Below are 26651 nucleotides of genomic sequence, written 5' to 3' on the forward strand. Positions count from 1 at the left end.
CTGTCAAAGTCTCATTTGTTTCAAGAACAGTGTTTTTTCTCTCAACAGGTTCTCTTAGCATTCATTACAGAGATTTCCTTTTTGCTCAGCTGTTGGCAAGCTTAAGTATTGGAAAGAGATGTGCAGACCACAACTTAACTGCAGCGATGGCATGTTTTGCCAGCAATACATAATTTTCACCGTGTTACTCATCTAAAACCTCATGTTTTTCATTTGAATTCAGTTTTTGTTGAAGGATTACTTTAATAAAACGAAAATGTCCTAAGTTTCTGAAGTGAAACCTGTAGCATCTTTAGGGGTCAGCCGTAGCTGTAACTTGAACAGCTGTACAACATGCATCCTAGATTGTTTTTAATTGTCTTCCCTTTCTCTAACAGCAGTAATTCTTGTTTATATTGTCAAGAACCTTTCCACTGAGCACAAGAGCACCATACTTTAAGGTCACATGCTTAACCCCACTGCGGGGTTACAGTGTAAATGGGCCCCCTTTGTTTTCATTAATGTGTGAGGGGTGGGCGCAAGGCGAGGCTGTTCACAAGGCTTAAATAACTTATTGTAAAAGTGTCCTAAAGAAAGCATATTTTGTCTCCATACCACAGTTGTTTAGCATTACTCTTGTGCATCCAACCGACAGCCAGTTTGGCAATGGATTTTGTGTCATTTTGTTCTTTTGACCTGTGATACTTTTTTTTTCTTCTTTTTTTTAACCGAGCTAATGGATTCACCTCGAATAATACCAAATGAAGAAGCTTTTTCTCCTTCTGTTCCTGATAGCCTGAAAAGTAGTAAACAAAGCTGGAACTGCTCTTTTCCACCCCAAACCCTTTACATAACAATTTGCCAGCTACTGTTTCTGTGTTGATGAATAGGTTTAAAATTAAGACTTTCTAAAAATGTCAAATTAAAATAGTATTCTCAGTGCTTTTAATCAGTTAAAAATTAACAAAGTGTAACCTTTTGAAATGGCTTCAGGAGTTTGAAGTTTCTTTCCTGACTTTCACCAATGCATGAAGGAAGAAATATATTTAAATATTACAGGTTGTTTTGGTTATCTAGAATTTGCCCTGAGATATAAGATTTCACATGATTTCAAACACAGTGATGATGGTAATTTTTGGCTGTTACTTTTAGTTGGTTTTTTAAGCCAAAATAACAACAAAAAAGTTGAAGTCATGCTTTTAATTGCTGCACAGGGTTATAAATGGAGCCATTTGGTGGGGGAATATCTCACTTTTTTCCTCAGGATGAAAACTCCTCAGTATGAACATAAGTTCATAGTATTTGGTTGTTCTATTTTAAATGGAAATGCTGTGACAAGTTTTCATAAATGTTTCTCAAACTACTAATTTTCCTCCTACTATGCTCTTGGGCTTTTGGCAGAGACGTTTTGTCTTGGGTTTTAATTTTCTTACACTACATCTCTAGTAAGAGCAACTTACTATACCTAGTGATCTCTCCAGTGTGGCAATAACTGATTTGACTAGTTGTAAACAGGAGGAAATCTGACAACCTTAAAAGATTATGTAGAACTCAATAACATAGTGATAGTTTGATCTTTAAGGAGTTCTGTTAATAAATATTTAAGAAAATTTTCTTGAAACAAAAAGGAAAGTATAGCATTTAAGATGGCAGTAAATATGAGTCTTTCAGCACGCAGTCTTGACAGAGCTGTTGCTGAATAGGAAAAAATAGTCAAATATTGTTAAAAAGCAGTCCATATCCTAATGAAAATGTTTTAGTGTTTTTTTTTTTTTTTTTTTTTTTTTTTTTTTTCCCTAGAGGTATGTAGTTATCCCTGAAGATTGATTTGGTACACATAAAAAGATTGCATAATGACATCCTAAATGAAAAAATTTAAAGTGGGAAAAAAAATAAAGAACACCAACTCCAGAATTCAAATGCTGAGAGACACCAGTTTATCAAATGGCATGTTTTCCTCTCTAAGAAGAGAAATATTTTTTATTAATAAATTTATTATTTAGCATAAATGGTTTGGGTGATTGTTTGCCTGGGGCTGTTCCTCTAATGTGTGCTCTGAAGTGTGGTTTGCCCTGTAGCATCATGGTGAAGCAGAAGGTGAAGCAGGTAGACAGTGACAGGACATGGAGATTTTTAGAGTTCTGGCACAGCTTGTCATGACGTATTTTAATGGTAGAGGTTTTTGTATGAGAGAACACAGGTCAAACCCTTCTCCACAAACTGCTATTTTTCATTTCTGCAGCAGCCCAGGAGTTACAAAAGCTTTTTTGGGCTGGTGGAGAACATGTCCTTTGTGGCACGTCCTCAGTACGTGTCTGTTGGGGATGCTCAGGCAGTTTGTGTTAATGCATCCTTGACATTGCTTTTTTACCCGTGGATTAACGGTTCCTGCTGGAAGAGTGCAGAGGTGATTAGTCAGCCACCTCTGACCTCTCTCTGAAGTTGGACTTTGCAGCTGAACTTGAGAACCCGTATCTTGTTTCACGTGCCTGTAGAAGGAAGAGTTGGTGAGTGGTGAGGCAGGAGCTGGGAATGTTGTGGTGCAGGGTAACAGAATGCACTGTTACAGGGTGTCTGAGCTGTAACAGCATTGTCTGTTTTCCAAATTTCATAATTGTATTTTCATAATTTGGGAGCACATCGTGCAAATGTCATCTCTGTTGAGTTGCCAGAATCTGCAGCACGTGATTTTTGTTTTGGAGAGAAATCAGTGTGTGTATGTTTGATCTGGTGATCACACTGTTTGTTTTCTTTGTTGGGCACATGAATCAGATGATTAAAGTTTATTTTCCCTGATTGAATGATGTCACATTAATGAAAATTGTGTAATTTTTTTTGATGTAGTGAAATTTTCAAATAGTTGGGCATTCAATCCTCTTCAGTGTTGTAGCATGGTGTTTTACTGGAACACAGCTCAATCAGACTAATCAATTGCTGCCTACAGCTGGCATTAACAGCCTTATAAAGTGTAGATTTTACAGACACACTGCATTCAGAAGAAAAATAAATAGCAATAGATGTTAGTGAGTTCTTGGCAGAATGGAAGTTGGTAACTGAGGATGAGAAGCTCGGTGGGAATTGATGTGTCCTTGGAAGGGGTGGAGGTGTGCCTGGGTGTTCCTTGGGTTAATGTTCCAGATCCATGGTGCTGCCCTGAAATTAAGTGGAATGTGATTAAACAGTAACTGTGGGTGTTCGGTATCCTGGTGTGTATCCAATACAGCAAACATAGGTTTACACATATAAGATTAGATAGGGTTTTAATATTCTTTAATTTAGGAGGAGCTGTGGTTTGTATATTTATTTTTTTCTTATTCTGGAAAATAAAAAGTGTAGCTTTCTTTTGAGCCTACAGGATGTAAAGTTTGATCAGACTTTTTAACTATAGTTCAACATTGTAATTTTGCAATTATCTAATTATCTTTGTTTATTGCAACATTTGTGTTGTCTTTATATACTAGTAAGGTATATTACCCTTTATAACTTCTAATAGAAAATTAGTGTCCATGTATAAGTGGCATATATATATTACAGGTTTATGTAGTTTTATGTTCTAATTAGTCAGAATGATGTGCAAAACTTTATTCCTGAACATGCTCTGAATGCAAGAGAATTAAGAGTGAGTACTTGCCTTGTTCTTTTAGAAGGAATCCATATTTAGTGTAAGTACTGAAATCAGACTAGTGATAGTACATATTTTGGGCAACTGTTTGAAGTAAGTTAAATCAGTAGGCTTTTCTGTTTGTTCTCCTTTTGTCAGCTCCACCATTTTTAAAATTTACTAGTACATTGTATTTTTGTTGTACATTTTACACTGCACATCATCAGCATTTTCCCCGTATATGAAGTACCTAGCCCATAGTTTGATGTCAAATACAGTTATGTACTCTAAGAAAACTGAAGGAGAATAAAGCACTGAAATCAGACAGCCTGGTTTTCTGTTGAGGAATGAGGATCATAGCTTCCAAAAAAGTGTATAACCTAATGCTGTTGTCATTAACTACTGGTGGTGTGGCAATATTTGGTGGTGCTCTTCTTGCTGCTTGGTAATGTCATATTCTCCATACATTAAATACATGTAGTGTAGCAGGCTCTGTTTTGGTTTCATTTCTCAGCAGTGTGCTGTCAGTTCTCTTTCTCTCTGTTTTGCCATGCCAGCTGGTATCACTACTGCACTTAAATGATTAGGAATTTTAAATCTTCACAATGGTGTGCCGTGGTGTCACTGGGGGTAATGAAGTTGTTACTTGAGCCAAGTGTGACAAAACCTCATTTTTGAAAAAACCATGGTGAGAATCCCATTCTCACAGGGATATCCACAGACCTGGTGCCTTTAGTGCTGTGAGGATGGTAGTGAACCCCTTATGTCATTTGAAGATATGATTCAGCTGTATGTGGTTATCTTGCATATGTACTAAATTGCTATTCTGCTGTGGCATGTGTCTCAGACAAAGCATGCCCACAGGCACTTCTGGACATGTGGCTCACTGTTTCATTTGATTGTGGCTTGCAGCTTCTTCATTCTGCAGTGTTTAACCCATTCTGTAACTTGGCTTTCTGTTTTAAATTATTTCAATAAAACTAATGACACTGGAAATACATTTCAAATTTCTGCACAACTATATTTTAGCAGACAGTGTGTTAAAAGGTATTGTGACTAAGGCAGTAAGTAGCTTGATGGCAACAGGTAGTGGCTTCAGTGATGGGAAGAAAATACTGATATTCTAGGCTTTTCCATACTAAATAGATACTGAGGTGTACTGTTCAGGAAAATCAGTAATGTGACATGTAATTGAACACTAAAAAATAAAAATGTAATAATGAATTCAGAATCTAGCATTCACTGTTTTCCATTTTTATTCGTAGCTTGTATGTATTTAAAAAATTTTTGGTGACTAATACTGTTACCTTTAGAGATTCCAGGTTTCATTTTGAGTGCTGCAAAGAGCAGAGATTTAGTTCAGAGATTTTGGTACAAGTTTGCATCTATAAATATTTTAAAAGAGACTTGTATGTAGTATTAGGGCTTCAGTATAAATTAGATAAAGCAATATCTTGTGTCTTGAATTATTTCATTAGAATCAGTAAAATTATATGAGTATTTAATTTGAACTACAGCTCATTTCAGTGCCTGTGAGATAGTATTACCTACTTCTGGCTTTGAAGTCCATAATTTTTTCCTCTCATCTCTCCTCCACCCTAAATTATTCATAATAGTTGATGATGTTAATTTTAAGATGCTAAGAAACTTACTGGGTACTCTTTTGAGTTCTTCTGAATGCATAAAATAATCTGTTGTATAATTCTTCAGTGCTTATTAGAACTGCACATAATTGATGATGAAAATTCGGAGTGCTGGCTGAGTGAGAATGTGCAGGTTGTACTCAGCGTGATTCAGCACTGCAAAATCTAGGCTGTCCAGAGTGCAGATTAGCCAAGTGAGTCTTGTAGTGCATCTTAGCTCAACTGATTTCAGCAATAGCAGATAATCACTGAAGCATACACTGCTGTGCAGTCCTTCAGAACTTAAGTGTTCGACGTAACTACTGTTTGCATGTGACCAAAATGGAAAAAGGGAGGTGTATACAAAGGAGTGAATTATAACAAAGAACACTTTCTGCTTCAGTTCTTGTTCAGAAAACATATGTTCAGCCATGCAGGCAACAGTTGGGGTAAAGACACTGTAGGTTTGGAAACAAAAGGCGTGTTCTTTTCTTGCATTCACAATGTTCTCAAACATATTCACTTGTTAGGGACTGGCCTGTCAGCTGGATCTTCTTGCAAGCATGATTTCTTTTTCCTGACTTCTTTCAAAAGCTTTTTCCCCACAATGTTTTACACTTCATATAATCCACTATGTATGCTAGGCCTGCCTCAGTCTTTGTGCTATTGATGATTCAGAGGTGGAGGGGCCATGCTCTGGGAGAATGTGGTTGAAGGGTAACCTTTCAGTCACCCATACATCTGAAGATGCTAAGCCACTCTTATTCCAAGTGTCTTAAGTGGTTTGGTTGCTCTTTCACAATGAGGTAGATTATACTTCACCTTTAGAACACTGCCAAGCCAATTAGTGCAGCAAAAATATTTTGAAAGTGTTGATCTTTTTACATTTTTTAGTTTGTAATTACATATTGAATATCTCACAGAGACTCATCATAACTGCTTAAATCATCCAGTAAAAAGAATATTTTTCTCTCAATTGGAAATTTATTCAGTTGTGGCATGCCAGAGTAACCAAAAATTACTTGGGCATTACTTCTGTTTGGATTCCTTTTTTGTAAATATATGGTTCAAGACCCTGGTATAAATATTCTTTTATAGGCATAAAGGTAATGCTTATTTCCAAATAAGCTCAACCTAGTTTAATTTATGACTTTCAAACTCATATAGCTAGAAAATGTACTGCTTTAGCTCCACAGGTATAGATAAATGGAACAACTTTCTAGTGCAGACAAAACCTACAGTTTCTTTGCAAATGTCGAAGTGATCTACTCGCTGTAGGTTTTTCTAGGTCAAACTACTCATCTATCAAGTCAGGTATTCATCCTTTGTTGTCAGCAGTGAATACCTCAAAGCCAGGCAGGGCTGCCTACATTTTAATGCATGTCGGCTTGTATATAGAGCTTAAGCATATGTCTGACTTTAAGCATTCTGCTCTATAATTGGGTTATGTACATGTTTAGTTTTGACGTGCACCATTGAATATAATGGTAGGGGAGAATGTATAATCTTTGTGGCGATGGTTTCACACCAACAAGTTGAGTTTCCATTCCTTTTATGCTACTGAAATGTTATTTCTTTTGTAAAATTCTGTATTCCTTATATTTTATTTAAAAACAGACATAATGTTTGTCTTAAACCCCGTGATGTTATAAGTTCTCAATCAATAACCAGAATAGTTAGGGAGTTTTATGTTGACTTGCAGATTATTCTTGTGTTTTGTTGGAGTATTAATAGTCTTATCTGAATTCTCAGCCTGGGAAATTACCATTGATGAATGTCCAGTGGTTAGAATTTCCCATATAAGACCATTCAGATCATGAAGATCATTTACTCAAATAGAAAATCCTCAGACAAGAAAACTCCATGTAAATATTTTCTGTTGGAAGGTGCCAGCAAATGCATCCTTGCCAACGTATGTCAAAACTGCCAGAAGATCTGTGAGGATGGGGATTAACTTTTTAGCACTGTCATCTTAAGAGCTTTGACAGGGAAACATTATTTAAATGTTTTTTCTTTGACTGCATATGACTGAAAAGATGTTAACAGTAGATAAAACTAATATAGAGCAGTTAATGATACTGACATATATTCCAAGTCTGCACCTTTTTCTTTTCTTGAGGTCTGTGTCAGAAATCCTTGAGAATACTACAGCTTTAAAATAAATTGTCCTTCCTTCTCAAAAGAAATTTGATGATTTGTCTCCAGTCTGATAAAAGAAAGCACATGCTAGTATATTGCTTCTTTTGAGGAATTTTTTGTTTTGTTTTATAGGCTCCTTAAAAATAAATTGGTTTAGATGTTGCAGTGGCTACTCTGAATCTCAGAAAGAAAATAGTTAATAATAATTTCTTTCCATTCAGTTCCCGTGAGCCTACCTTCATTGCACAGTTTGCATACAACAGCTAGTAAGAGTAGAATGTACTGAACCTTAAACAAATCTATTAGGATCACCATGGCAAGAAACTGGGAAAATGGCAGGAAAAACGAACAATGATTTTGTAAACCCTCCAAAGGTCAGAAAAAGGCTTTCAGTAAGTATGCAGAGGCTAGAAATCAAATCCCATTTCCTATCATAAGAAACCAGTTGTTGTAGCAGCAGTGGTTAATGTACTGTATGTGAAAGATTTAAGACTAGTTGGAAAGCTTTGCTTCTGTTTTATTAGGCTGCTATTGAAAAGCCAACAGCATAACTTCAACTAGGTGCTTTGAGATTTCTTAATGGGCTGTCAAGGGCAAGACACCAGGTCTGTGCTATACTAGCTCTTTCCTGTACATTAAAACAACAGGGGCCAAATGATCATATACAGAAGTATGAATTACTTGATGCTTTCTCTGTTCCATATGGTCAGCCATGTCTTTGGCAATTAATCATGTACAGAATCAGTTGAGTGCTCTCTGAAGCATTGAAGTCAACATTTAGTTGTACCTGTGCCAGTGGGGGCAGTGGGGGTTGCGAGCGTAAAATAGCAGGATGAAGAGCTGCTGGCGCCGAAGCCAGAGCAGCTGGCTTCTATAAACAACACTTTTTTCCTCTTTACCTTTTTTTTTTTTAAACTTTCTTTGACAAACATGACTCATTTTTCAATATCATCCAGAACATGAGGGTTGCTGAGTGAAACTGTGATATCTGGCATAGTGAATTAATAAACAAAAGGCAGAGAATTGGGTTTAATGTGCCCAAATTACCGGGTGATAACTTAAACCATACTGGCTGTTTCCATTGTATAAATGAAAATGGGCACATTTGCTCATATTTTAAGTAGAGATTTTAAAAGTAAAGAAGAAATGAGCAGGGTTTTGTAATCAATTACTAGCTTTTTTATCATGGAGGAGTTACAACATGTTAAATTAACATGGCCTAATAGACTTCAGGTTCTTTTTCCCTCCCCTCTAAAAGGGACCATGTTCTAGTTTCATAGAATTTCATCAGGAAACTTCTTTCACTGAAAGCAAATAAAATGACAAAAATAACAGGGAAAATACAGAATAACATTTTAGCTCTGTTTACAGATTTTACTCTTTGTTTTTCCTTTCTCTATTAGTTATTGATTTTTTTTAGAGATGTCTGCTATGTTAAAGTAGAAGTGATTGGTAAAGATTCAGAAGTTTATCCTATTTAAACTGATGGTGAGTAAATTAAATCTTAACTTTGAGTGAAAAATCTGATTTGTTGATCCAACAAAGTAGGACCAAGAGGCAAAGTGTCCCAAGTGCCACTTTAGTTCAGACTGAAGGCTAATTTGTTTGACAGAGCACTAAGCTTCATGTCTCCAGTTATACAGTGTTTCTAACCTTATGTCTGACTCCTTATGAGGTCTGTATTGAAGAAAGGGAAAAAATCTAGCTATATAAAATTGAAAATGTACCAGTGTGGGGTTTGGAGTGTTTAGATATTGTTTTTTCTTGGTTGTCTGTAGGCATTCACCCAGGACATGCAGTTCAGCTGTGATATTCATCCAGGACACGCAGGTCAGCAGGGTAGTGGCCTATGGATGTTAAAGCAGAGTTTCTTCTGCTGCATATCTACGGAAAAATAGTGTAAACCTGTTACAATACCTAGATTGGCTTTGTTATGTTTCTAATTTTGTGTGCATATCCTGGGTGAATAGAAAGACTTCATTATAACAGCTTCTGTTCAGTCCTGTGTCACTGATATATTTTGTTGGTGATAATGAGAGAAATAGGGTGTTGGTCTCTTGAAATCTGATCTTAGAACCTTACTTTCTTACTTACAGAAGATGCTGAATTGAGTTCTGCTGCTCTACCAGGAGGAAGGCAAAGAGTAGAGTTTCCTAAATACTGTATTTAATGTAAAAGGCTGGATTTGCTCCTGATATATGTGTACATGTACACGTGTGTGTGTACATAGCTTTATGCTTTTTGAGAGGTTAGTTGTGTGTTTTTAAGACTTTTCCCATTTGGGTTTTACAAGGAAAGCCCTAAATACACCTATAGATCTGTAAGGAGAATTGGGTAAGATTTAGTGAAAATACTAGCAGTACTGCTTATTAAAGAGCTATGCTGGCCAATGAGACCGGGAGCTGCTTCCCACAAGTGATAAGCAATTTGCGTAATCTCCTTGCTTAGGTTGTCCAGGATATGTTTTTTGACAGCTCAGGAAGCAGAAGAAAGAAAGTTTCACCAGTTTGTAAACATTACCACCTTCAAGAATCTCTGTGAACACAAGGATGAGATAAGACAGGCTGTAGGGCTGGTTGCATTGTTTATTTATTCTACTGTCCTGCAGTCCCAAGTGTGCTGAAAACCCCTGAGCCAGTGCTGAGTCCAGTTCAGAATTGTGAAGGCTTCACTCAGCATTGGGCAGAGGGGGCCTCTGCAGCCAATTATCTGTCATTAAAAGAATTGAGACACAAGATCAGATTTTCTTTGATGGGATGTGCGACTATAGCGATGTTCAAAAGAAGGTCATTCCTGCTCTTCGGAGCAGGGGTTGTATCAGCCAGGTTTCTGATGGGTTTTTATCAGTGTTGATGTGAGGAAATGGCTTTCCCAGCTGATAACATCTTTGACCGAGTTTCTTGAACCCTTGACCTTTATCAGTCGAAGAATATATTGAATCCCCTTGTTAAAAATAAATCCAAAACCAAGTTACATGGAAAAGACAACTTTCAAAGGAACATACTTTATAATATTATTTTATCCAGAATGCTACTTTATTTGTTACACTTTGAGACTTTTATTGCTATTATAAGAATAGCAAGTTATTAAGAAATGCCTCTGTAAAAGCTACCCATCAAGCCCTGCACTGGCATTCCAGGTGACCTTACTGCCCTTTCAGCACTGTTAGAAAACAAGTAAATCAGTTAAATTGCTATGTATTGTTGTTGTATGTTGCTTAATAATACTATTTCACCCTCCAGGTAGCTGTGACTGTACTCACAGGGCTCAATAAAGAAGCGTTTATGATGTCAGTGTCAAACTATGCGTTTGACTTGAGCCATGTACATCACCACATAAATGAAAGGTGTTAACAGAAGGCTGGAGCAATATAATTATATTCTCAGTAAAAAATAAATTATGTTCAGTTTCCGGAATTATGATGTTTCTGTAGATGGAGGGGACTTTTCTTAATGAAACTCAGGACTAAACTTGCAATTTGACCAGGTCAACAGAATTCATACCATATCACATACAGTGTGATTGTGAATACTTGGGGAAGTGATCACTCATCTCTGACTGATAATACTCTATTGACATCATATTTTCACCAGATTTTAACTGAAAATTCTGTAGCAAGTCACAGTTTTCCACGCTCTGCACTTTCTGAATCATTTATTTAGGAGATCTTGATGTTTGTTGCAGCAAATAACTGTACTTTTAGCTTTGTGAGGCATGGCATCATTAAACTTGGGACTTTGCTGAAGTCTGTGGGAGAAGCAGACATCACACCATCACCAGTGGATTTTCCTGTCCCTCTGTGAATAAAATGGCCATCCAAACATTCTGAAAGGCAAATTTTGGTGGACTGTGGCCTCGTTGTATGGCTGCAACCTGATCATCCTATAATACAGAGATAAACTCTGGTTGTAGTGCTCTGTCAAGTCTTGTACATGATAAATACAAAAGTTAAAGCCTTAGTAGGTGTATTTATTGTGAGTGACAAGGAGTGTTAATTTTCACCATTAAAGAATGTACATCAGCTCATGTGAGTGTGTTTCACTTGCTAAAGTCCTCTATCAAATCCTGCTTCAAACTGTGCAGCTGCTGGCAATGAGGCTCTGAGGTCAGGATTGCTGAGGTTGGCGGATATTAGAGCTTGTGGAAAAGATGTTGTAGGTCAGTGCAAGGGAAACCCGTGTCATGGAATCCTTATCTGAAAATGCTCTCTGGCTTTTTGTTTGCTTTGTAATGTCAAAGCAGGGTCAAGAATGTGATCTGTACAGACAGAGTTTTGAACATTTGGGGTTTTTACAAGAAAATGTTCTTTTTGATGTTTAAGTCCCGTATGATGGGATAATGCCTTTTGGTAGGCCAACTGATAGAGCTGGGAGGTGGGGAGAAAGATGCTTTTTGTTCTTCACTTGTGATGCTGGTGCAATAAACTTATTTTCTGTCTCTGTGAACCCTGTCATGCTTCTTTCTTGGAATTACCGTAGCAGTAACAATGCTACTCCTACTTTACATAGCTTAAGAAGTGTATTATCTGCATGTTACCATTTTTTTTGTAGGGGAAAAAAAAAACCACAACCCTATCAGAATGAGGATAGATCTGTTTTCACAAACTGAAGATAATAACAATAATTTCTCTCACAGAATTCCCAGAGGAATTTTAGTTGGGCAGGACAGAAGGTAATGTGTATATGATATTGAGGAGGAGGCAAAATGCGATGTGTTTTGTCACATTGTTCCAATGAGGTAGATTATGCTGGGAATAGGAATTGCAGCTCTTGGTTATGTTTGGTTGTTTTTTCAAACTCACATGCACAACTTCCCAGGTCAGAAACTTTTTTTTTTGCCTCCTTTTCTGTGAAAAGAAAACAGGTTTGTGCAAGAATTCTATCTGTTCTCTCATCCTTCCCAAAAACATTTAGATGCTTTGGTACATTTGCAGAACATGTGACTGGAGGTTAGAATATAAAAAATAATTCCATGTCTGTGGGAGGCTGATTAAGATGAAAAAAGCAATGTAATATCTTCACTTAAGGAAAAGAGACTCAGTCGCTGCCATGGAGACACTTCTGCACATGGAGGAGCATGTGGGTGCTGGTGGATATAGGACTGGTTGGTAGCTGAGCATCAACAATTTCCTTCCCAGCTTGGCAGACATGGGGAGGTGCAGGGAAAGAAGAGGAAAAAATGGTGCAGGAGTGAGTAGGAAAAGATGGACTGAGGGAGCTGGAGTTAGCTTGGTGGGAGGATGAAGGGTGATAAGAACATCCCCAGGGCTCTTAGATCAACATTAATTGTCAGCACAATGTTTGGGAAGGGCAGTAACACTTGATCTGCAGAGACTGAGTGTCATCCTGCTTCACAGATTATTTAAATCCATTACATGCATATCTGTATATTTTGGATCAGTTTTTAGTTTATTCCGTATGTGAAAAGACTTTATAACTTGTTTATTTGAAGTATTTAACAATAAAGAGAACATGTGGACATCAGCAGAAATTCCATTCAGCAGATACAGTACAAACAGGTATTCAACAGCTTTACCAATGAGCAAAGGGGAGGGTGAAGTCCCCCATACAAATGCTACATTGAGGAAAATACTTCTGATATTATTTGATACAAGATAATATTTAGAAAATAACTATGCCTCAAGAAAATGTGGGCTAGAATGCACGGTGTCTTAGTGTGATACTTAAGGCAATGAGATTTTAAGGTTTACCTTATGTGCCATGTATATTGATTAAATACCAAATGTATGGTAGCCATTTCTAACCATCATTTACTGTATTGATTTGTCAGCAGTGGAACTGTAATAAAAAAAGCTATTGATTTACTGTCCTTATTTGCTTATGGGCTTTTTATTAATTTTACACATTGTTTCCTATTTCTAGATTATAATTTTTATGTGTTTCCTCCCTTTAAGACAAGTCTGGTCCTCTCTGAGGTTAGAAAAGAGCAACAAATTGAGGAACAAAGGAATGAGACCATCAGCTGCTTCCTGCTCCTTCTTAAGGAGAGACAAAAGCTGCGTAAAGAATGGACAGCAAGGTGAGAAGTACTCCTATAAATCCCCTTGAGTGGGGAAAAGTGACTTTAAAAAAAAATTTAAATTTTCACTGTTCAAACAGTAATTCCTTGACTGGGATAGTCCATGTTTCTGTGGGTACACTGCTCTCACACAGTACAGACTACTGATAGCAGCTTGGTAGGCAGCACTCAGATCTGAGGAGTGCTGCCACCTAAAATGCCCTTGGTTTTCCACCTATTGCTGCCAGTATCAGCCATGCTCTTTGCTGGAATGCTCTGCTAAAACTGCACTTCTTGGCTTGTGCTCCTTCTATTTCCCTGTGGTGTCCTGCTGGAGTTAAGTGGATGGTGTTGGGTGAGATGGGCACACGTGTGTGAACTGCTGGAGCTCATGAAGTGGGGCTGTTTTACTGTACCAGAGCTCTTAAAGAGAACACAGATCAGGAGATGCTATCAACATGTTCAAAACTGTTTTATGTTTGTGTTTGGAAGGGTTTGTGTTGCTGGAATATAGTCAGCTGAATGCATTTCAGAAGCACCAGATACGCTGTGCTTTTAGTTTGTTCAGAAAGAGGTCAGTGAAAGAGGATTTCCATCACATTCTACCTTGTTCTTCTCTTAGGCTGCTAAATGAGTTGATGTCACCTTTTTTCACACCAATGTCTAAAAGCTACAGGTTTATACTAATTTTATAATCTATTATTTTCATATTTTATATGTATATGAAATACCTAGCAATCTGAAGTTTTTCTGCCAATTATACAGCTATTATTTAAAACCTGGAGATGTTCCTTACTTACAATTAAATACAATTTTTAGTCAAAAGTATTTTTAAATCATATTTTTGTTATTTAAATTTAGTGTTTAACTGGCATGATTTTTTTTACCTGCACTAATTAACGTTAAGGGAGATCTCTTGTATTTTGCTAGTGTAGCTCCTGAAGACTCTGAGATTGCTTTTAAAATGTTATCTGTAGATTTTGGGTCTGACACTAGGGTATCTTTTCTGCTCCACATAATTACAGCAAATGAAACTGAAACATTTTAGAAACTTTAGATAAAAATTGAACATAATTACACGTAATTATTTTACAAATTACAGGTTGTGCTTAATAAGTTTGTGTTCCAGTGAGTATGGAATGTTTGCTTGTATGCTACTCATTTAAGGTTTCAGAGTAAGCTGGCTCTAAAATATTTTCCATATTATTCTGTGGGGTTTAATTTTTTCTTCTTGAACAATATAAGGGATTTTTATGGTGGCTTTGTTAGGTTTTTGGGTTTTTTTCAATTGGTTGGGTTATTTGGTGGTTTTTTTGTTTGTTTTGTTTGTTATGGGGGGGTGTTTCTTTGTTTTTTTGCCTTCCATCACCATGCTTACTAAATAATGCAAATGTTTTAGCTATGTTGAAACAGAGGAAATCACTTATTCTGTGGGATATGCGCATCTTCGTTATGAAACACAATGGAAAGCTTCTAATGAGTGGAATACTTTTTAGAGTTCATTTTGTCTAACAATGATTTCCTCATACACAAAATCATCAGCAATCATGGCAGTAATGAGTGATTTAGCAGCGCTGTGGCTTTCAGTGTGCCTGGCCCCACTTGCTGCTCACAGGGAGCTCTGGGGCTGGGGCCAGGGCTGCAGCTGGAGACGCAGCCCAGCCTCTGACACAGCAAAGCTGCACCTCTTGGGGGTGGCAGAGGCACAAGCAGATGAAGTGCAGGCCTTCTTAAAACCAAACACCTGAAAGAAAATATCGAGAGCATTGTGCATTGAAAGTTCTGAAAGAAAGTGTCCTTTGAGTATTAAATATCCATAATCCTTTTTCTTTCTATTTGATGTTTCCCATCCCAGTGACCTATCTGGGGGTCCCATCCATATGATCTGCATAAAGAGACTGTTACCATACACCTCACTTGGCTCCATCAAAGCCTCAGCTCGGTGTCTGGAATGAAACACTGGCTGTGGCAGCCATGGAGCACACAGTGCTGAAAGTTATAAAACGTCCGCCGTGGTACGAGCAGGGCTGCCCATGTTTTAGAGATCAGTCTATTGTGTACTTTGGAATTACATGAGAAAAATGTGCTTGGACAGGAAATAATTAGCACTTGTCAAAGGGCAGGCAATAGGTTACAGTACTTTACTTTCAACAGGCTATCAGGGGATCAGCTAGATTAGATAATAGAATTTTTTTCCTGTGGAAGTTAAATACAGATGACTCTAATTACCTTACATTGTGCATTAGAGAGCAGATTATGAACAGTACAACTTCAAGAAATTTAGGTCAATGAAGGGAGGGCAGCTGGCACAAAACTTCACTCTGCACTTGGTCTTTGTAGAGTTATGTAGTCATTCTGTTCTTTCTTGTGTTTTATTTGTGTCATTAACACCTGAAATAAAACAAAAACAACCAAAAAACTGGTAATACAAGCTGACTGAACTTTTGGAAATTTATCCTTTCCCAGAGAGAAGCATATGAACTCTTCTGGTATGTACCTACTCAGTTAAAGCATATTCTTATGTTATTTACTTTAAGTTGTGCCAGTGTTTCTGCATGTTAATGAGCTGAAGTGACTCTTTAAGATTTTATTTCAGCTTCACAGCCCAAAACTCATGGCAGTGTGCTTCGTGTCGCACTCACCATTTCATAGACTTGTGATGCAAAGATGACATCAGTATCTTAAGTATCTGAGCAGGTCTTCCAGGGATTCAAGTTGTTCTCTGAGTGGTAGTGATCCAAAATACTTCAGGTAGGACTCAGTGAATGTCCTCTGAGTGTTAACAGAAATGGTCCAGAGTTTCCAGAGCCCCGGATTTGTTTATACTGCGCGATAGGGCCTGATGGACAGGTTGTTATAGCTGTTAAAGAGCTGCTCTAGCCCTTTGAACTGACCCCTTCTTGACCTCTGCTTACAGAAGGTCACTGTTCAGCTTACAAAGTGAGGGGAACCTCAGATTCTACTGTAATAAACAGAGGGTGAAGGGAACAGCTGTGAATTTTGGACTAACCGTGCAAACCTGGATAGACTTTTTAGGGTCACTGTATGATAATGAAAATTGTTACCAAATTATATGGAAATTTAACAGCAATAGTGGGAAAGAGAGGGTGGAGTCTAATGCATTGGGTTTGATAAATGAAGTGTGAAGTTACCCATCTGGCTCTAGACAGCCCTCTTTTTCTCTACGAAAGGGAAACATTTAAAAATAACCATGGTACATCTAGAATCAATGACCCATACAGAGAGCTGGAATAGATCAAGATTTAATGGTGACTGTGGAAGAAATTATCATTTGAAAAGTGAGACAAAGGATGAGAAAGTACAGTTCAATATCTGCACCTGATTCATTTTTTAAAAAGGCTTTAATATTTTCCCCTGTTGATGATGTTATTGACATTTTTTATTTTTACTTTTTAACTGGAACCAGAAAAGTTGTTATATCACAAAGAAACAGGGGGAAAAGACAAAAGTACTTGAATTTCAGGAGAGAATGTTGCACTTTTCCTGATCAGATGTGCCTGAGAGGGCTGGGCTACAGTTAAATAAAATTGTAGCTCTTATTTCTCCTAATAGAGCTTGTATCATGTTATAATAGCATTATCTTTAATGCTTGCATGACATACTGCACTTAATTGGTAGTAGGTTTTTGTTGTATTTTTCATAGACTTACATTTACTACCAAACTAATTTGTCTTCAATAAATCAACAAGAGATTAATTTAAAGGGTAGTGTTTAACTGCATTGAAAATATTGACTGCTAGGAAAAAATATGGTTAGTTAAACCTTTGCTAAAGTATGGAGTTTCCAAGTGGAAAAATTGTATTAGTCCAAAATAGTTTTATTGTAACACAGACTCTGATGTCTATTTTGCTATTTCCCTCAATGAAATTGTGCCATTTCTCTTAGGTCAAATTCAGCCAGATATTGGAAAATGTAAAGTTTTGGAGACAGACATAAGGAAGTGGAAATTTTGATAAAATGATTTATGATTGTTGAAGTGCTACTTATCCAAATTCTGAAATCTTAACTTCTCTTTAAATAATCATCTAATGGCAAAGTGACATAGTGAAAACAGAATAAATATTCAATAAATATTCTGTACCAAAGTAATCACAAAATTCTTCTGGTTCATGAGATAAAGAGCAGAAAAGTGTTAATTGATTATATCTTGTAAAAATCAATAACTTATAACCTTGCATCATTAAAATAACACAGTAAAAAGATATATTTTTCTGGGGTCATTCTATAACCCATAATATTTTGTAGACTGGGTCACTGTATTTCTAGAATTTTTATATTCTTGCATTTTGCATGGCAGTGGAAAAAGAACCTCTTACTTGTGACAAATCATGTTAGTTTCAGGTTTCAAGTCAGATGTGAGCTATAATTCCTCAGCATTTTTTGCCTTTGTCAAACCCCTTCTTAGATCTCACAATTTTATATAACAATTTAAAGGTATGTATTTTTTTCTAGTTACAATGAGCACTTATTCTACAGAGGTAGTCTTAGCTCTCAGCAGTGAAATCTGGATTTTTATGTCAATTTTTATATAGGAATGTCAATTATAGGGACCTAGTGAGGAAATTGAGTCCTAATCTGGATGAAGCTCTTCAATTCTATAATAAGAAAAATGAGGAATCTTACAGTGGAAACCTAAAATAGCATGCATGTTAAATAAGATACAAAGTGGAAGATTTTATTTATTTTCTGTTTTGAAGGAAAAGTTCATTTTTTCTTCTTATGCCTAACCTCCTTATACCTTGGAATTTTAGATCATAATTAATGAGTAATTGAGGTAGATTTTACTCTTTTTAGCTCCAGTAGAAGGTGGTGTTGATTTAAAAAAGGACTGTGTTGCCTCTGTAGTTTAAGAAGTAAACATGGGCTTTGGGAAAATCAGAGCTCTTTTTCCTTTCTGTCACAGGCTTTGTGCATTTTCAGGAACTCATGAATGCTGTTTTTCAAACCAAATGTGATAATACCAGTTCAAAGACTGGTTGAAAAATATGGAATTTTTTTTAACTCCCACAGACCTGGCTGGATGATAAGTATATGAAATAATGTGAACTCTTCACAAAATACTACAATAGCAGCTACACCAGTTGCCAAGATTTTACAAAGTACAGAGGTATCAAAGTGTGTCAGAGAGTGGGGGGAAGTATTTGCGTTGTTTAAGACTTCTTGTTTTGTGTAACAGACATGAGAATGTCTCATGTCTGAGAATGTCAATGGGAATGACAGAATTTTTTTTTGTTGTTTTTTATGTTGTGGAATCCAGTATCTATGTTTCTTATAAGGATCTCAGTACATACAGCTGTATGCTCTCCAGTGTGTTTTTTGGTAACAGTTGTCCTCTCTGGACAGTGGGTCTCGGTAAGTTAGCAATGAGCATACACCAGAATTTTGACTCACCATTTTGGAAATTACAGGGAGAAAAAGAGAAAATGACATTTGGATTCTTTGACATTGATACTCGAGATGTATGTGTATGAATACTCCTTAAAAGAAGAAACTGAAACTGTTCAGCACCAGCATGTAAGCTTAAACCAGGTTTTCAGAACATAAATATATTTAGACAATGTGCAGAAAGTAAATTGTGGCTGAGTAATCCTGAATACTGTATGTTAATCAAGAGGATGCTTTGAGTCAGACTGAAAACCAACCTTGCAGCTTTCAAATGAATGGAGAAAACACTGCAACTTGGATGAAGTTGTCAGTTCTCCTGCTGTAGTTATGCTTAGACATCAGCTGCCTTGATTGACCTCTGACTTTTCTCCAGTTGCTTATTGCCAGATTTCTTTTGCTCCTCGTGACCCTTCCTGTTTTCTGCCTCTGTCTTTCACCTGTGTTCCTTGAATGGAGGAGTCTTTGAAGCAGCCAAGCTTGGGATCAATAGGTACAAGTACTCTTCAGAACAATGGAAATACAGCTTGATTAAATGCTGCTGTTTAGCTGTTCCTTTGAAACTGTCCTGACCCCTTACCCTTGGAAAGACTATGTGTTTACAAGCTGTGGCTACTTAGAGCAAATCCTGCCCCTTACCTTGTGATGTCACTATATACACAGACAGATGGTGCAAAAAAATGTTACGTGGTGTAGCAGCCTAAACCAAATGCTGTTATAGGGCAGGCTAAGAAAAGCTGCAGAACTTCAGCTCTGTGTTTGTGTCAGACTCTGTCATTAAGGCACTTCATAGGGATTGTTTACTCTGAGTGTTTCCTTTATCATTTTAGTTTAATTTTAATGGTTCGCTTCTAAAATCCATAGACAGATGCATAATCCTATACCTGAGTAACTACCAAATGAAACTGCTTTGATATTTTCCTTTTTTGATTTAATGATTTTTTTCTTCTTGTGCTAGATGAGTTTTTCAAAGAATTCAATGGCAGTCCCAAAACTGGAAAATTACACAAATTTAGTCCTTATTTATAGTGAAATTAAAGCTTCCAAAAAATGTGACAAGGAATTTTCCCACTCTATCAGATATTATTCAGTTATTTATGATTTTTATGTTTGGTTTTACTTGGACAGGCTTTTAAAGTCAGCATGGGTGACATTTCCTTATTTATGTAGGCTTTCATAATTGCAGTACAAGAAAGATAGATAGTGTTGTTTTTCCAGTGGCTTGACAATGATTTGTTCACTACCTTTGGGAGACCTGAATGCTGGAAATGGAGATTATTGCATTTCCAGGCTGCAGGGTACTGGAGATTGACTAGATCACAGAAGTGACAAATTTATAATCTGTGGAGACCAAGTGTTAGCCACATCATCAGACAGTTGAACCACAAAGTAGCATTAGCATCTGCTGTCATCCTTTCTGTAGGAGAGAATGGTATCTACCAGAGGCAGGGGAAAAGGAGAAAGGCTGGGAGAGTTCAGTGTGTTTTACTGTGCTCTCTAGCTGCCCATATTAGATAAAGACCTGGTGTTATAAACTAGGGCTGAGGTGTGAGTGGTCCAGTGAATGAAAAAGTTATCATAGGTTTATTTTACTTACACTGAGTTCTATTTCTTCTGCAGTATCCATCTATGCTTTCCTTTGCCTTCAGCAAAATGTGCTAATGTCATGGTGTGTAACATCCATTAAACTACTGGCAAACTTATTGTGAACTCAAAACTATGTCTAAAACTAGACATTTAAAATTAAAAGACTCTGAAGACAGAATTCTCTTTTCTGTAAAAAAATAGAAACAGGACTTTAATGATTTTTAGTACCATTATTGTCACAGCTTTGCCTGACATAACGCTGAATTAAATATTTAATTTGGAGGTGTGTGAAATAATCTGTATGCATTACCAATGGTGACAAAACAGAGGGTAACTTCAATGGTTTACCCAGCCAAATGGTGCTGGTCATGTCATACCATGAGTGTAAGTGAGCAGATGCTTACATAAGTTTGTGACTTCAGTCTTAAAGGCTGTCAGCCTTGTGTTAATCAAGTTTTTCCACCTATACAGAACTTGATGGCTCCAGGGATTGGCAGTGAAATACAAAGCCTTTTGTTTTCAGGTCAGCAGTTTAAATATGGTTCAGGTAGGTAGTGCCAAAGAGGATTCCCACTGGGCATCTGTGTTTGATGGCCTATGTAAAATGCACGGGTTCTCCAGCCCTGGTGGGCAGGTGTGTGTATCACATACAGCAACTGCTACTCTGACACTAATTGGTACCCTTGCTGGAACTTCTGGAGCAGCCAAAAATTGAATGGATGTTGCAAGTGAGCAATGTGCTGTCAGTGCTGTGAGCAGTCGAGGCCGTGGTGGTGAGGAGCCAGTGAATGCCATGGATTGCTGTGGGTGAAAAAGAGGATCAGGCTGTTGCACTGCTCTGCAGTTTGCTTGCATTAAAATTATGGGAGCACATGCAGATAATCATGTGCTGGGACAGAGGATCTTAAGAAGATTGGTGAAAGGGAAGTGCAGTCCACAAGGAGGTCAAGGAATGCTTTGGAGATGTATCAACTAATCTGAGAAACTAAGATGAACCGGAGAACAGGATTTGATTTACTTGCTTATTGTCACTGCTAATGAGATCTTTTGGGCATTTGAAGAGTTTGATTTGGCTACTATTATTTGTTCCATTTATTTTATATGAATTTTCAATACTTCAATATCATTGCTGTGGAATTATTAAATTATGAAATATGCTGATGTTTTAATATAGCTAAAAAGGGAAGTTGGCATTTCTTAAGCTTAAGAGGTTCTATAAAAACAGTGAACTTGGGGACCTGTTACAGAACGTAAATTGTTCTCATATTGTCTGTCTTATTTTGATAAATGACAACAGCCCCAAATGGGAACAGTGCTTAGAGCATATAATAATATATAATATTAATAATAATAGAAGAAAATCCTGTTATAACTTTGTGCGACTTACTTGAGTAACTTGGCCAACTGAGAACTCTCTCAGAGATATGCAGATATATAAGAAATAATTGAAACAAAAAGGTATCTTGAACAGTATCAAAAAGATTGAGAAACAGGGCCTCAAAATGCAGTTTGTTGGAGAAGCCAAGAAAAGTCTATTGAGTGTTAAAGTGAAGGCAGTAATACTAGGAGAAAAGAGCATTCTGTTGGAAAATGAGAGTTCTGAGAATTCTAAGAGCTACCAATAAGACCGTGTTCTAGTTTTTCTGCAAGGGTAAGCTGAGTGGATCCATCAATTATGCCCATGATATGCTGGAGTTAGATTTAGTGCCAAATAATGCTGGAGGGTGTTTTTTGTAGAAGTTTGAACAATACTGTTAAATTTTTGCCGATTGTTTTTAGGCAAGTCAACATTTTGTCATTTTTATTTTCTCACATTTAATGTCAGCTTTTGGTTTTCCTGAGATATAAAGAATATTTTTATCAGAATTACTTTTAACCAGCTTGTTAACTGGTTTGAATTTGAAAAGTGCTCAGGAGAGGTGAAGCAATCCAAGTCCCCACTCCAGTGCAGATGACTTGCTGGCTGCACAGCATGTTTATTGTAAGGCACAGTGTACTGCATAAAGATCTAAGTATTTTATATTAGACCATCCTGAAAGCACTTGAGGTATTTGCCCTTCTTTTTCTACTTGGAGATATGGATAATCCCCAAATCCAGGTGTGTATTATTAGGGATTGAGGGGAAGGTTGGAGGAGGGGAAAGCAGGGGAGGAAAAGGTTTGAGAAGTAAGAGGGTGCAATATTGGAGGAGGTTTTTGACTGTTTTGCTTGCCTGTAGGTGACACTGTTGCATCATTTATCTGTACATTTTCACATATGTTGTCCAGGGACAAAAAAAAAAAGTTTTATTGAAATAATTTGAAGGATTCAAAAAAATGCATTTCACTAATGATTCTTTAAGCCTTGGCTAGAGAGTAGTCTTGGATACAGGTACATGAATCACATGTTCACCTTCCCAAAGATGGCAGCAGTTTATAATATTATTTCTGATTAACTAGCTCACTAGCTTTGCATCTTCAGCTCAGTATTCCCTTGAAAGGTGAGATTCTAAAAAGATGGCTCTGCATGTTTCTAAAGACTAATGTAATAAGACAAAATGATAATGCAATGATTAAAAAAAAATCTTAATTTGCTTCTAAGTTACAGCAATATAAAGTTAAAATGTTTTTCTTTGCTCAAGTAATTTAAATTAATAATGTGTGTCATTAAGTGAAATCTCACAGAGGATTTTTTTTTCTTTGCCATTAAGTCTGCTGGCTGCAGTGAAAATGAAATATTCTATGAGGCTTGAGCAATCATCTATCTCTGAGCTGCAGTGTGCCTGCTGCCAGATGTTCAGGTGCTGGTGCTGCTGCTTTGACATGTATATCTCTTCCAGGCAAAAAAAACAATATACACATCAGTCCAGGTGCAAGGTGGCCTTGCCAGCAAACCTGCCTCCTCCTAGCCGTGACACTCATCCACTCCCCGTCAGAGTGTGTACGTTGGAAGGGGATTGTAATTAACCCCTGGAAAGCATAGGTTTCACTAAAGTGATGTGCACAGTAATGATATTGTTAGCTTCCTTAATTTCCAGTTTCACCATCAATTATGCCATGTGTTTCATCCAGTTGGTGCTACCCTCCCAGTGTTAATTATAACCTACAAGACTGTTACAGTTAATTTTATGGCAAGCATATTGTCTCTTCAAGGCTCCACAGCAGCTCATAAATTATCTTGAAGGTAAAATGTAACTTGGGGAACTAGTTATGAAAATTCCATCCATCTCGCTTAGGAGGTGCAGCTGCTACTGTCAGCTGCCTCGCTGCTGCATTGTGAAGGAATTATGGTGGGTCAGGTTTAAGAGGCGAGGCCCAGGCTGTCACTGAGGAGAAAGGCTGTCCTGGCCCTGTCAGACAAGTACCTTCTGCCAGTCCCTTGTGGTTTCACTTTGCAGGCAGTAAAAGGCAGGCAGTGCAGGTGGATAGTCCCCAAGCTGTCTCTATTCATTACTTTACAGAAACTTGTTTTAGGTAGGCAGGTACGGAGACCTTTTCACTGTTGTCATAATGTTAGGCATCATCTGCAAAGTGCAAGATAGATAACTCTATAAATAACTCGCTGTTCTGTTGGGCTGGGCTGGTGCAGGAAAGATGATTAGCACTGTAGAGGCACATGAAATAGCTCGCTGGTTTGTAAAATGACTGTTGGTTTAATTGTAGCAATAGCTTGGTCTGGAAGAGCACATCTGTTCGCCTTTATTTCGCAAACACAATAAGAGGAGGTGCAATTTCACTGCTAAGTAATTTGTGTTGGAGTTTCACATTAAATAAATTAGCATGGGTTTATATGGGCATTATTTATGACATCTGTGCATGTGTATCCTGGGTTTTTTGCTGAAGGAATTGCAAACACTCATTTCTTAAAAAGAAATAAAAGTGAGGGGGGATAATAAAAATAAAGCAGCCCATTGCTCAGAACAATGAGATTGGCATTCAGTGCTATTTATATTTTAGTAATACACTTTTATTATTGCTATAATGCCTTATTCTGCTCTTTGTAGCAATAACACAAGACTACCATGGAATGCCTTATTCTGCTGTCTCTTCCTTTAATATTTTGTATTTCGATAGTTTTAAATGCTGTTAAGCTTTGAGTGTTCCTTTAAGACTAAAACCAAAGTGCAAATCAAATTTCCTGAGAGGCTTTTTATTCTTCCACTCTTTTACCTTTCGAAAGGCCTTCTGTATTTATGGTGTTGTTTCCTAACCTCATTTACAGCTGGGAGGGCACTTGAGAAGGAATACTGAAAGCTGATACTTTTCCATAGGCAACCACTGTGCAGATGTGAATGTACAGACCCATTGTAAATGACTAAATGTTATGAATTCAATTGAGGAGAAAATGAACAAACACAATAATGAAAAACAGTAGGATAATTCATCTAAATTTATATTGTTTGTTTCTTTTGACAGTCTTCATTCAGTTTTAATTATTTTTGATTATTCATTATGCAGGGAAGAAAACATTTTCAAAATAGTGCTGACATTGTAAATTAGACTTGTTGTATGTTTTAAAAGGGGAAAAAAGGCTCATTAGAGCCTAAAAATCACTACACTTCTAATGTATGTTCTTTACTTCTTTTCCCTTGGAATTTACAGTAAATGTGCCTTGTGATATCTTTTAGAGTTCCATCCTTTTCCCAGAATCAACAGCACACATTTTGGTTTATTCCCAGAAGAAACCACTACATTTCAATTGACCAGAACCCTGTATTTCTATTTGTTTAGTTTATTTAGAGGGAAGTTCTGCATTAGGCAGAGCCCTGGGCAAACGGGATTGCCTCAAGAGCAGACCCAGAGGTGTTGTTCTCAAAGTTCCTTTTTGGTGTCATCCTTTCCTTATCTCCCACAAAAGAGGAGGAGGGAAGTTCTAGGTGTTGCTGGAATATCCCTTTTAATGTGGGGTTGCTCCACCTGGTCATGTGTGCTATTATCTCCTGCACTGTAGGATGTCAGCCTGTAAACAGAGATCATCCATAAACATTCCCAAAGCAAGCCCTGCATTGTGGGGCACTCCCAGCTGGGATCACAGCCAGGGGTACCTGCAGCTGCTGTAGTGTAATTCTCATGAGTTTGTGCTCGCACAGAAGGCTGGGGACAGGAGAGAGGCCTGAGAATTCAGATGTCCACACTGGTTTCTTAGGAGATATTTTGACTGCTGAGTATCCAAAACTGTAATGTTTATTTTGTTTAAAATCATGTGAAAGGATCTGGATTGTTGTCATCATCATCTCTTCCCAGCTTGATTTTGCACCATTGGAATTCTGCTGAGTTTGAGAGAGTTACTCTTGATTTGAGTTAGTGGGATTGAGAAGAGAATTAGAGCACAGATCCTGATAAATATCCTTCAATCCTTCATGTTTTCTGGTGGTGCAATCTCAGACTTTGATGGTGATACTGCTGCAGAAAGAGACGCATCTGATTTGAGAAATGTTTGTGGCTTTAATTTGACACATAAAATAGTCATTGCCAAAGTAATTCTCTTTCAAATATAAGAAAAAATTATATGCACTTGAATGAGAAAACTTTTTTTTTTCCCCCAGAAAAAAGTGAAAAAGTGCCTTTATTTCTTAGCTCTTGGTCATCTTTGAAAGAAAAAAATCTGCATTTTTATATGCAATTGAATGAGAAAACTTTTTTTTTTTCCCCAGAAAAAAAGTGCCTTTATTTCTTAGCTCTTGGTCATCTTTGAAAGAAAAAAATCTGCATTTGGAAAGAAAACTATGAAGTATTGAAAAATTGTTTTTTACGAAAATTGATTGAATTACCTGTAACATAATTAGAGAGAGAACAACTTAAGACTTGGATCCAAGCCACTTAGTTTCACAGGCAGACACATTTAAAAATATTGTTGTTTCTTGCTTGATGTGACTCAATATGTTCTATCATCAACCCAAGAAAAACTGAATTTTCAAAATAGCCTCAGTATTAGTCATTAGATTCCAAAAAACACTTGGAAAACAAGGATTTGAGGGATTGGTTTTTTACTTTATTCTTATTTATGACACAGAATTTAGACTTTTGTTTGATGTAGAATAGGTAATTTAAAAGAATGTAAACTCATGTTTGCCAGTTAAGTGCATTATCAGGCAAATGAATTTCTAAGAATAAAAATAACTGTAGTTCAAATAGACATGAATATAAAAGGGATTAAAATCTGTGACAGGTTGTGCAGATCAGTGTTGAAGCTTGATGCTTCAAAATATATAAAGAAATTGTGATTTTGGTATTATTGTAATAAACAACAGAATGGGGGTTATAATTTTCTGCTTGTTAATAGTTAATTTTATGCTCAAGTAGCATGTGGGGAAAGCCTTTGTG

At 37.0% G+C, this 26651-nt stretch overlaps 1 protein-coding gene across 2 annotated transcripts in view; it reads left to right on the forward strand.

The window, feature by feature from the left end:
- The window catches only part of FTO (FTO alpha-ketoglutarate dependent dioxygenase), a 219623-nt gene that overhangs the window by 83898 nt on the left and 109074 nt on the right, over positions 1 to 26651 (forward strand). Inside the window, exon 8 of one of the 2 annotated variants that reach the window (XM_041400922.1) lies at positions 13256 to 13380. The exons of the other annotated variant lie outside the window; for it this stretch is intronic. Coding sequence (XP_041256856.1) covers positions 13256 to 13380 — 125 coding nt within the window. The remainder of the gene's footprint in view (positions 1 to 13255; positions 13381 to 26651) is intronic. 2 annotated transcript variants of the gene reach the window in all.

Source organism: Onychostruthus taczanowskii, unplaced genomic scaffold (assembly GCF_017590055.1).
Source record: "Onychostruthus taczanowskii isolate IOZ18803 unplaced genomic scaffold, ASM1759005v1 scaffold18, whole genome shotgun sequence".
In the NCBI taxonomy this organism is placed as follows: Eukaryota; Metazoa; Chordata; class Aves; order Passeriformes; family Passeridae; genus Onychostruthus; species Onychostruthus taczanowskii.